General features: G+C 43.8%; 1 protein-coding gene across 2 annotated transcripts in view; it reads left to right on the top strand.

Annotated features, from left to right (window-relative positions):
- Window positions 1–3: 3 nt before the first annotated feature.
- The window catches only part of dync1h1 (dynein, cytoplasmic 1, heavy chain 1), a 33,382-nt gene continuing 22,559 nt past the window's right edge, over window positions 4–10,826 (top strand). The window contains exons 1-23 of one of the 2 annotated variants that reach the window (XM_077538586.1): window positions 4–362; window positions 1,872–1,959; window positions 2,642–2,815; window positions 2,891–3,146; window positions 3,289–3,475; window positions 3,837–4,108; window positions 4,586–4,813; window positions 5,492–6,145; window positions 6,646–7,068; window positions 7,174–7,353; window positions 7,725–7,874; window positions 7,958–8,104; window positions 8,188–8,328; window positions 8,433–8,609; window positions 8,714–8,824; window positions 8,921–9,040; window positions 9,121–9,360; window positions 9,437–9,592; window positions 9,678–9,791; window positions 9,865–9,975; window positions 10,062–10,271; window positions 10,351–10,497; window positions 10,584–10,750. In XM_077538586.1, the coding sequence (XP_077394712.1) occupies window positions 113–362; window positions 1,872–1,959; window positions 2,642–2,815; window positions 2,891–3,146; window positions 3,289–3,475; window positions 3,837–4,108; window positions 4,586–4,813; window positions 5,492–6,145; window positions 6,646–7,068; window positions 7,174–7,353; window positions 7,725–7,874; window positions 7,958–8,104; window positions 8,188–8,328; window positions 8,433–8,609; window positions 8,714–8,824; window positions 8,921–9,040; window positions 9,121–9,360; window positions 9,437–9,592; window positions 9,678–9,791; window positions 9,865–9,975; window positions 10,062–10,271; window positions 10,351–10,497; window positions 10,584–10,750 (4,703 nt within the window). In that variant the 5' untranslated portion in view covers window positions 4–112. The remainder of the gene's footprint in view (window positions 363–1,871; window positions 1,960–2,641; window positions 2,816–2,890; window positions 3,147–3,288; window positions 3,476–3,836; window positions 4,109–4,585; window positions 4,814–5,491; window positions 6,146–6,645; window positions 7,069–7,173; window positions 7,354–7,724; window positions 7,875–7,957; window positions 8,105–8,187; window positions 8,329–8,432; window positions 8,610–8,713; window positions 8,825–8,920; window positions 9,041–9,120; window positions 9,361–9,436; window positions 9,593–9,677; window positions 9,792–9,864; window positions 9,976–10,061; window positions 10,272–10,350; window positions 10,498–10,583; window positions 10,751–10,826) is intronic. The other variant, XM_077538585.1, reaches the window with a different exon arrangement.

The following is a 10,826-nucleotide window of genomic DNA, read 5'->3' as shown; positions in this document are numbered from 1 at the left end:
AGGTGGTGCGATTTGACAGCGGCACCCAGTTGAGTTGTGGGTGAGCACAGCAACTCGAGTTTCTTTTGTTCGTCGTTCGGTGTTTACCGGTGGTCACAGACCGCTTCGCAGGATGTCAGACGGAGGCGGGGGTGACGACAACAGCGGCTCCATGGAGGTGTCGGCCGTTCACACGGTGGCGGACGCCTCGGTGCTCCAGAAGCACATTCGCAAGCTCGTCCCGCTGCTCCTGGAAGATGGCGGCGAGGCCCCGGCCGCCCTGGAAATCTCCCTGGAGGAGAAGAGCACCGTGGAGCAGATGCGGAAATTCTTGGGCGACCCTCAAGTCCACGCTATCTTGGTGGAGAGAAGCGCGCTTAAAGGTAAAATGTCGTCGTCATTCTTGGGTGGCTAACCGAGTTAGGTCGGCTACAGCCAGTTGGTCATTAATTATAGACATGGAGTAGCATATTTTTTGTTGTTCTGCCTGTAGCGTATATTTCATAGGTGTGGCGAACAACGAGTCGACGTTTCTATGAAAATATAGATGCTGAGGTTATTTTTGCCCTGACCGGTGTCATGAATATAGCGATTGACCAATCAGAACCGTTCACGGCAAAAATAACGCAAGCAAACTTAAGCGACTTACTCTCCGAATAGGTTGTAAAAGTACTTGCATTGGTGGCTTGTGTATCTTTTAGAGTTACATTGAAAGGATAGCGTGGATGAGCACGTTTATTGATGCAGACTCATTGCTAACACACCCAAAGTGGTGCAGCGTTGGTTTCCGTTCAAAACCAATGACGATGGTTAAAACTGTTGACTCACTGTTGTTTTACATCCCTGAAAATGACCAATCAGATGAAATTAATCCATGGCCAGTGGCCACAAATGATTGGTGGTGACTGCATAGTGTCTTGTGCCAGTGTAATGCATTCAGAAATAGTCTCATCTGATACAACATACATTTCCATTATCATCTGAAACAATCTTATCCAACAAATATAAACGACCCCAACAAAGACAAATAAGTTTCAATATTAAATTACATTTACGTAATAGAAAAGTACAAAAAAACACACAACAAAAACACTTCAGAGCTTTTATAAACATAATGCAAAGACAGATGATGCAATTCAGATTTACACTTCCAGACCAGGTAAATTATTCACATATGTTATTAAAGAGTCCCACTGTCCCAGGTTTTATGGAATTTGTTGATTGATCCTATGAGGGTACATCTAATCTTTTCCAATTTAAGATTCTGCATATCGTCCCTAATCCAGTGGTGATTCGAAGGAGGAATGACATCCTGCCATTTGAATAAAATCAAGCGTCTGGCTAATAAAGGACAAAAGGCAATGACTCTCTGTAAGTGAACAGTGGGATCAGATCCCGTTTGGTCAGAAATAAAACCAAAAATAGCAACCAATGGAGATGGTGAAATGTGACAAGCATAAACTTTAGTGATTACTTAAAAAAAAAAAAAAAAAAAAAAGAGACCAAAATGGAACAAGCTTTGGGCATGACCAGGAAATATGATAAGAAATAGCAGTAAATTGTTTACATCTTTCACATAATGGATTTATGTTTGGAAGTATTCTAGCCAGTCTGGCCTTCACGAAATGTATTCTATGCAGCACTTTAAATTGTATTAAAGCATGTCTAGCGCATATAGAAGAAGAGTGAACTCTCCTAAGTCTTAGAATCATTCTTACTTTTGAGAGTCATGCTGGTGGCTTCTACCATGTGAGTCAGCACATATCAATGCAGACATTATATTCCCTTTCCTTCCAGCGAGATGGTCCTCAGGCCAAAACAAAAGGCTATTGATGGCATCCTAATACAAATGATGCAGTTTATGACAACCGGTAATGTGATGTTTTCCCCAGAGGATGTTGGTGATGAAGGAGAGGAAGAGAAGGAGTGCATCACTTACAACATCAGTATCGACATACACTATGGGCTTAAATCCAACAGGTAAAGCCACTTTGAAAGTCATTTCTAGTCCTTTTGCGTTTATAAGTATTAAGATTTGTCTTATATAGATAACACTACCCCTTCGCGACCCTTGTGATGAGCAAGCGGTTAAGAAAATGGATGGAAGGAGATAGCACTCGTCATAAATAGAATTGAAAGTGTTGCACATGGTTCAAATAAAGTCTGACATCATAGAATTAATAAAAGACAAATGAAAACATTAAACTCTTCCTGATATGATACCAGTTAATTCATTTATGTATGACCAAAATAGTGTAACATTTAATACAAATATTTATCAAATCAAGATGCTGATGAGACAACGTGATAATTAATGAGTCTTAGGCTGCCCACAACAAAAGGCCATTCTTAAATGGGCAGTTTTATTGTATTTATTTGTGTTCTTGAATTCACGGGCAACAGCTGTGGTGGACATTTCATTAGTCAGCCTACCGTTTTTATGCTCCCTCAAAACTGTTGTGTAACAGATTTGTGAATAATATTTGAGAGATACAATGTGGGGGGGGGGGGAAATGGGGAAAATAAGTTGAGTTCAGCTCATGAAAAATGGCTACAAAAAGCTGTTTGTTCCCATTAATTCCCGTGAAAAATTTCCAACTTTGAACCTTCCTGGAATTATGCTGTGCTATTGAGCACGCCCAAAATACTTCCTTCCCTGCAGCTTGGCTCTTATCAAGAGGACTGGCGTCATTGATGCAGACAAACCCATATCGACCCAAGTCCGTGTCCTGACGCTGAGCGAGGATTCGCCCTATGAGACTCTCCACTCGTTCATCAGCAATGCTGTCGCTCCCTTCTTCAAGTCGTACATCCGTGAGTCCGGAAAGGCAGACAGGTAAATCATTCCTTCCTTCCATTGGATGATGCTCCCTTGAAAGTCCACCACACTCCTGCTTTGATTCCTCTGCAGGGATGGGGACAAAATGGCACCTTCCGTGGAGAAAAAGATCGCCGAGCTGGAGATGGGCCTCCTGCACTTGCAGCAGAACATCGAGATCCCCGAGATCAGTCTGCTCATCCACCCCATTATCACAAACATCGCCAAGCAGTGCTATGAGCGTGGCGAGAAGCCTAAAGTCACTGACTTTGGGGATAAAGTTGAGGATCCCACCTTCTTGAACCAGCTGCAGTCTGGAGTCAATCGCTGGATCAGGGAGATTCAAAAAGTAAGATGGCGTTAAATTTGGTATGTTGGAGTTTTAGTGACGCAAAAAGCGATAGAAAAAGCAAAAACGCATCCTTGGAATTAATTAAATGCGTGCCAAGCTCAGCCCCCCTCATTCCAATTCATCTGCCATTGACTTACAGGTGACAAAGCTGGACCGTGACCCGGCATCAGGCACGGCCTTGCAGGAGATCAGTTTCTGGCTCAATCTGGAGCGGGCCCTCAACAGGATCCAGGAGAAGAGGGAGAGCCCAGAGGTTCTGCTCACGCTGGACATCCTCAAGCATGGCAAACGTTTCCACGCTACTGTCAGTTTTGATACAGACACTGGTGAGTTCACAGCAAGTTAGGTGAGCTAAGTTTACTTGTATGGCAACTCGCAGCCGTACATCTGTCCGTCATACACCTCTACGCTGTTGATCCTCAGGGTGCCATTTGGCAATAGTTTAAAACGGGAGTCCTCTGGTGCACATCCATGGTGCTTTACAGAGGATTAATAAAACACTACAACGACAAAATTATTGAAATTATATTTTTGATTTATAACAAAGAAGCAGTGAAACCAGATATAATTGTTGTTCTCCAGTTGGAGAGCAGAGAAAATGTTTTCATGTTTCGTGATTTTTTTTTTTTTTTTCTTCTTCTACATGCCTCGCCTCTAGTAATCAGCGTATGTGTCCTTCCTTCCTAGGTCTCAAACAGGCGGTAGAAACTGTCAATGACTACAATCCTCTAATGAAAGACTTTCCCCTTAATGACCTGCTCTCTGCCTCTGAGCTGGACAAGATCCGCCAGGCTCTGGTGGCCATCTTCACCCACCTGAAGAAGATCAGGAACACCAAATACCCTATTCAGAGAGCCCTGCGTTTAGTTGAGGCCATCTCCAGGGATTTGAGCTCGCAACTGTTGAAGGTGTTGGGCACCAGAAAGCTCATGCATGTCGCCTACGAGGAGTTTGAAAAGGTTTGTGTCGGACATTTAAGTGGTCAACCACTTTTACTTGTCCATCTGAATCTAGCAATGAGGAAACAAATATGAGCACTCTCACTTTACGCAAACAGTACAAGTAATTCAATTAGACTTTTTGCATTTTAAACACAAACATAAATGTTGTAGATTAGAAAAGTAGATTAGACTAGCTATTACTAGCTGGGAGGCAAACATACTTTCAACTTCACTTTGGTTGTGCACAAGATTTTTTTCAAGCACACTCAATGCAGATGAAAACACATCAATTAATTCAACTTAACAGTAACAGCAATATTCCAAGAAAGGGTGCCAAAGGCTGCGTTTTTTTCTTTCTTTCTTTTTTTTTTTTTTTTGCGCACTTTGGACTGAGTACAGCAACTAATTGATCATGGGTTCCACTCAAAAATGTAATATTTCCGAATGCTGAACGGCCAGTATGTGGGAGTTACGTTCTATGTTCTTCTCATACAGGTGATGGTGGCCTGCTTCGAGGTGTTCCAGACCTGGGAGGATGAATATGAGAAACTCCAGGTACTCCTGAGGGACATCGTGAAGAGGAAGCGAGAAGAGAACCTGAAGATGGTATGGCGCCTCAGTCCCGCCCACAGGAAGCTCCAGTCGCGCCTGGATCACATGAGGCGCTTCAGGAGGCAACACGAGCAGCTGAGGGCCGTCATTGTTCGTGTGCTGAGGCCTCAGGTAAGCATACTGAGATTTTTAATGGGCCAAACTAAAAATAATGTCAACACTGTCTAATGTGATCCAGTCTGAATAAAAATAGAAGCTGTCAGCTGATATATGAAATGGTTCTTTGTTTTAATGTGAGTTTCAAACGTTCAACCTTTTTAGTCACATTTTTAACCTTTTAGTAAAGTCATTTAGTTCAAATATTTAACAAAATCATATTTCATTGTTTTCAGGTACTGATTAATGTATAGTTTTTTTTCCTTTTTCCTTTTGTAATGCAATATTATTATTATTTTTTTCTACATCCACATTAAAAGAAAAAGATGGCTTTTAAATGTTTTTTTGTTTTTTTTTTAATTTGGAATGTTATGTTTTGAGTCACTGGGGGGGGAATAAAACAATTTACATTGTCACTATCACAACACTGACTGTTACATGAAGTTGTAATTTTGTGAAGCTCATCTTCGGTTTTCTAACATTTTTATACTTTTGGGCCAGAAAAAAAAAAACAACACAATTATTATTATTATTATTTTTTTATTTATTTTTTTTTTATTTTTTTTTTAAAGGCTGTAGCCCCTGACTAATTTCTGAGTCGTGGTTTCGGTCTGCATGTTCGAGTGTTACTGATTTACATTTCCCATGGAATCATGTAATCATAAATTTCTATGTTACTCTGTCTATGTCCAGGTGTCTGCTGTGCCGCAGCATGCCCCAGGAGAGACAGTGGAGCCTCAGGACATGAAGGTAGCCGGAGTTCTCTTCGACGCGGCCGACGCCAACGCCATCGAGGAGGTCAATCTGGCCTATGAGAATGTCAAAGAGGTGGACGGCCTGGATGTGTCCAAGGAGGGCATGGAAGCCTGGGAAGCCGCCATGAAGCGATACGACGAGCGCATCGACCGCGTGGAGACCCGCATCACCGCCCGCCTGCGTGACCAGCTGGGCACGGCCAAGAACGCCAATGAGATGTTTCGCATTTTCTCCCGCTTTAACGCGCTCTTCGTGCGCCCGCACATCCGCGGTGCCATCCGCGAGTACCAGACGCAGCTCATTCAGCGCGTGAAGGATGACATCGAGTCACTGCACGATAAGTTCAAAGTGCAGTACCCGCAGAGCCAGGCCTGCAAGATGAGCCACGTGAGAGACCTGCCTCCCGTGTCGGGATCCATCATCTGGGCCAAGCAGATCGACCGCCAGCTGACGGCGTACATGAAGAGGGTGGAGGATGTTCTTGGCAAGGGCTGGGAGAATCATGTGGAGGGACTCAAGCTGAAGCAGGATGGCGATAGCTTCAGGGCCAAGCTCAACACTCAAGAGATCTTCGACGACTGGGCGCGAAAGGTACAAAGGAGTTGCTATTCATTGAGGGGAAAAGTGCAATTAAGGGTCCATATGTAGCTGGAGTATGTAGTCTTGAAGCTGCGAGCAAGGTTTGAATGTAATGTTACTTTACTCTCTCCCCCTTGTGACTTTGCCCAAAGAAACACCCCCGCTCACTAGCACGTGTGCATAGCAGGATGCTACATTGCTAGCAACCAAGTTCTTCACGTTACTTCCTCCACATCACAGCATTGATTAATTTACTTCCAAGCTCATGTACAGCTACTCGATTGCCCTTTTTGATTTAAGACCTTAAAAACTTGAGCATGGAGCTCAAGGGAAAAAAAAATCATGAACAGCTAGCAAGAGTTTGAGGAATTAAGACTAGATGAGAATGAAATATTTGGAAAATAAGCCAGGTGTTAAAGCTGTGTGAAAAAAAAAAATCATAGCGCAGAGTCAGAACTTAACACTAGCTTCTTTCTAAATAGAATGTTCTCTCTCCCACCCCCCCATACCAGGTGCAGCAGCGTAACCTTGGAGTGTCTGGCCGCATCTTCACCATTGAAAGCACCCGTGCCCGAGGTCGCACAGGAAATATGCTCAAACTCAAAGTCAACTTCCACCCAGAGATCATCACCCTGTCCAAAGAAGTGCGCAACCTCAAGTGGCTCAGCTTCCGTGTCCCCCTGGCCATCGTCAACAAGGCCCACCAAGCCAACCAACTCTACCCGTTCGCCATCTCTCTGATCGAAAGCGTACGTACCTACGAGCGGACTTGCGAGAAGGTGGAAGAGAGGTCCTCCATCTCTCTACTAGTGGCCGGCCTGAAGAAAGAGGTCCAGGCGCTCATTACCGAGGGTATCACTCTAGTGTGGGAGTCCTACAAACTGGATCCTTATGTTCAGAGGCTGGCTGAGACGGTCTTCAACTTTCAGGAGAAGGTCAGTGTTGAGTAGTTATCCTTGGTTACATTTTTTTTTTTTTTTTTTTTTTTTTTTAAATCTGATTGATGAGTGAACTATTTGAGTATTATGTGATTTTGCCAGGTGGATGATCTTTTGCTGATTGAGGAGAAAATAGATCTGGAGGTCCGCTCCCTAGATACATGCATGTTTGACCACAAGACCTTCTCAGACATTCTCAATCGGGTCCAAAAAGCTGTGGACGACCTCAACTTGCACTCCTATTCCAACTTGCCCATCTGGGTCAACAAGCTCGACATCGAGGTAGGTTGGTACCATGAAATTCAGTGAAACCTCCATAATCTCAAAAAGTGGCACAATTTGGAGTTCTGTTCTGGGAAAATATGCTTAATTCAGCCATGCTTACCAGAATTTGTATTCATGCATTGTCTGTAGTACTCGTTAGAGTTGGAGCCTACCCTAGTTGACATTGGGCGAAATGTGGCGTAAACCTTTACGACTAACCAGTCAATCACATTCACAACAATAGATTTAAGTCTTCAATTAACCCAACATGCATGTTTTTGGATTGTGAAAGTTACCTGGAGTACCTGGACAAAACCCATGCAATTTCAGAGCTAATATACAAACCATCTGATAGTCGAGCTACTCCTGAATTCATTTTGTTTGCTTAGATTGAGCGTATCCTGGGAGTCCGTCTGCAGGCCGGACTCAAGGCCTGGACCCAGGTCCTACGCGGCCAAGTGGAGGATAAAGCCGACGTCGACATGGACACAGAGGCTCCTCAAGTGAGCCATAAACCAGGGGGTGAGCCCAAGATCAAGGTCAGCATCATAGACAATCAAGTTGATTCTAAAGTTTCTGTGAACATCACCATTAAAATAAAACAAACACTTCCTTTCTCCAGAATGTCATCCATGAGCTGAGGATCACCAACCAGGTCATCTACCTGAATCCACCCATTGAAGACTGTCGCTACAAACTCTACCAAGAGATGTTCTCTTGGAAGATGGTTATCATTTCACTTCCCAGGATCCAGAGCCAGAGATACCAGGTAAGGAATATTAATAATCTTGGTTTATGACATCACTGAGGAAAGCCAAGATTCCACATTGTTAGTTGATAAATCTTCATCAGGTTGGGGTCCACTACGAGTTATCAGAGGAGGAGAAATTCTACCGCAATGCCTTGACCAGGATGCCAGATGGGCCTGCAGCCTTGGAGGAGGCCTACAATGCAGTGGAAGACATAGTCGGTGAGGTGGAACAATATGTCAAGGTAAGTATTGCTCAGCCTGATGGACATGTGACCTCTAAGCTCTTTTTTTTTTTTTTTTTTTTTTTCCTCCCCTCACTTTTTCAATTGTGCTTGTCTGCATTCAGGTGTGGCTGCAGTACCAGTGCTTGTGGGACATGCAGGCTGAGAACATCTACAACCGTCTGGGTGAGGACCTCACCAAGTGGCAGGCCCTTCTTGTCCAAATCCGCAAAGCACGTGGAACCTTTGACAACGCTGAGACACGAAAAGAGTTTGGGCCGGTAGTCATTGACTATGGAAAAGTAAGGACGGCAGTTTTTGCTTGCTATTTTCATGAATATGTAGTTATCCAATATGAAATATTGATAAAATGTTTTTTTCTTCTTCTTCTTCTTTCATTTTACAGGTACAGTCAAAGGTGAATTTGAAATATGACTCGTGGCACAAAGAGGTCCTCAGCAAATTTGGCCAGATGCTCGGTCAAAACATGCAGGACTTCCATGCTCAAATCTCCAAGGTGAATATGATGTCATCTTTTCTTTTGGATGTGCATTACAACGACACATTTTATAATATCAACATTACGTGACGTTATTTTTACCTGTCATTTTAGTCCCGTCAAGACTTGGAGCAACATTCCGTGGACACAGCCAGCACGTCGGATGCTGTCAACTTCATCACATATGTCCAGACTCTGAAGCGCAAAATCAAGCAATTTGAGAAAAATGTGGACGTGAGTAGACGTAGTTTAACACACACTTTTATCATAACAGCACAATGCGGGCTGATTTCAATTGGGATTTTCTTCCTTAGTTGTTCCGTAACGGGCAGCGGCTGCTGGAAAAGCAGAGATTCCAATTCCCCCCGTCATGGCTCTACATTGATAACATTGAGGGTGAATGGGGCGCTTTCAGCGACATCATGAAGCGCAAGGACACGGCTATCCAGCAGCAGGTGGCCAACCTGCAGATGAAGATCGTCCAAGAGGACAAGGCCGTAGAAAACCGCACCACTGATCTGCTCAATGACTGGGAGAAGACTAAACCAGTCGCTGTAAGATGAAATTAGGGATTGTTTACAGCCAGCTGTGAGACAGCAGCAAACCTAATGCTTGAATAATGTCCATCAGGGAAACCTACGCCCTGAGGAGGCTATTCAGTCCCTAACCATATATGAAGGCAACTTCGGTCGTCTGAAGGTTGAAAGAGAGAAGTGTGCTCGTGCCAAAGAGGCCCTGGAGCTCACTGACACCGGCCTGCTAAGTGGCAGTGAGGAAAGGGTTCAGGTAAGACTAAACAACTACAAAAAGCTCCAAAACTACCTAATTTCTGTTGACATTGAGCAACTAAATTGTTCTTTCTAAATTGTAGGTAGCACTGGAGGAGTTGCATGACCTAAAGGAGGTGTGGTCCGAGCTTTCCAAGGTGTGGGAGCAGGTTGACCAGATGAAGGAGCAGCCGTGGGTGTCTGTTCAACCTCGCAAGGTAACAAACAAGTCTGAAGTGTTGTTTAATAATCAAATATTCAGGTACTTACATGTCCTTTTTTGATTTATAGCTTCGTCAAAATCTAGACGCTCTTTTGAACCAGCTGAAGAACTTCCAAGCAAGGCTAAGACAGTATGCGTCATATGAATATGTCCAGAGGCTGCTCAAGGGATATCTCAAGGTCAAGGCGGTTCTTATACCCTCAATATACACTAATAAGAAAATGTCTGAATTAAATTGTAAACCTTATTTTGCTGCTTTTAACAGGTGAACATGTTGGTGATCGAACTGAAGTCGGAAGCGCTGAAAGACCGCCACTGGAAGCAGCTGATGAAGCGTCTGCACGTCAACTGGGTGCTCTCGGAACTGACCCTGGGTCAGATCTGGGACGTGGATCTGCAGAAGAATGAAATGGTCGTGAAAGATGTACTCCTGGTGGCCCAGGGAGAGATGGCTCTGGAGGAGTTCCTCAAACAGGTGAGCTTGCATCAGTCAGTGGTTCATTACTTTTAGGTTTTAGTATTTGGCTTGCTAATAAGTCTTGACTGGTGTGCAGATCCGTGAGGTGTGGAACTCCTACGAGCTCGACTTGGTAAATTACCAGAATAAGTGTCGGCTGATCAGAGGATGGGATGACCTCTTTAACAAAGTCAAAGAGCACATCAACAGCGTGTCTGCAATGAAGTTGTCGCCATACTACAAGGTAAAATAATAAAGCAAAAGTTTGATTTTATTTACTGCCTGCAAAGCTGCATTCATCTTTTTTTTTTTCTTTTTTTTCCCCCTCAGGTGTTTGAGGAAGATGCTCTGAGTTGGGAGGATAAACTGAATCGCATTATGGCTCTCTTTGACGTCTGGATCGATGTCCAGCGTCGATGGGTTTACCTGGAGGGCATCTTCACGGGCAGTGCCGACATCAAACATCTGCTGCCCGTTGAAACTCAGAGATTCCAGAGGTTAACGGAGAACCAGCATCATCTCTTACGAGCAGCCAAAAACTGAAATGTAACCTGACTCCAAATGATTTGTTTT

The sequence above is a fragment of the Festucalex cinctus genome, chromosome 12, assembly GCF_051991245.1.
Source record: "Festucalex cinctus isolate MCC-2025b chromosome 12, RoL_Fcin_1.0, whole genome shotgun sequence".
Classification (NCBI taxonomy): Eukaryota; Metazoa; Chordata; class Actinopteri; order Syngnathiformes; family Syngnathidae; genus Festucalex; species Festucalex cinctus.
The sequence above is the reverse complement of the archived record's forward strand: the minus strand, read 5'-3'. Positions and strand labels throughout refer to the sequence as shown.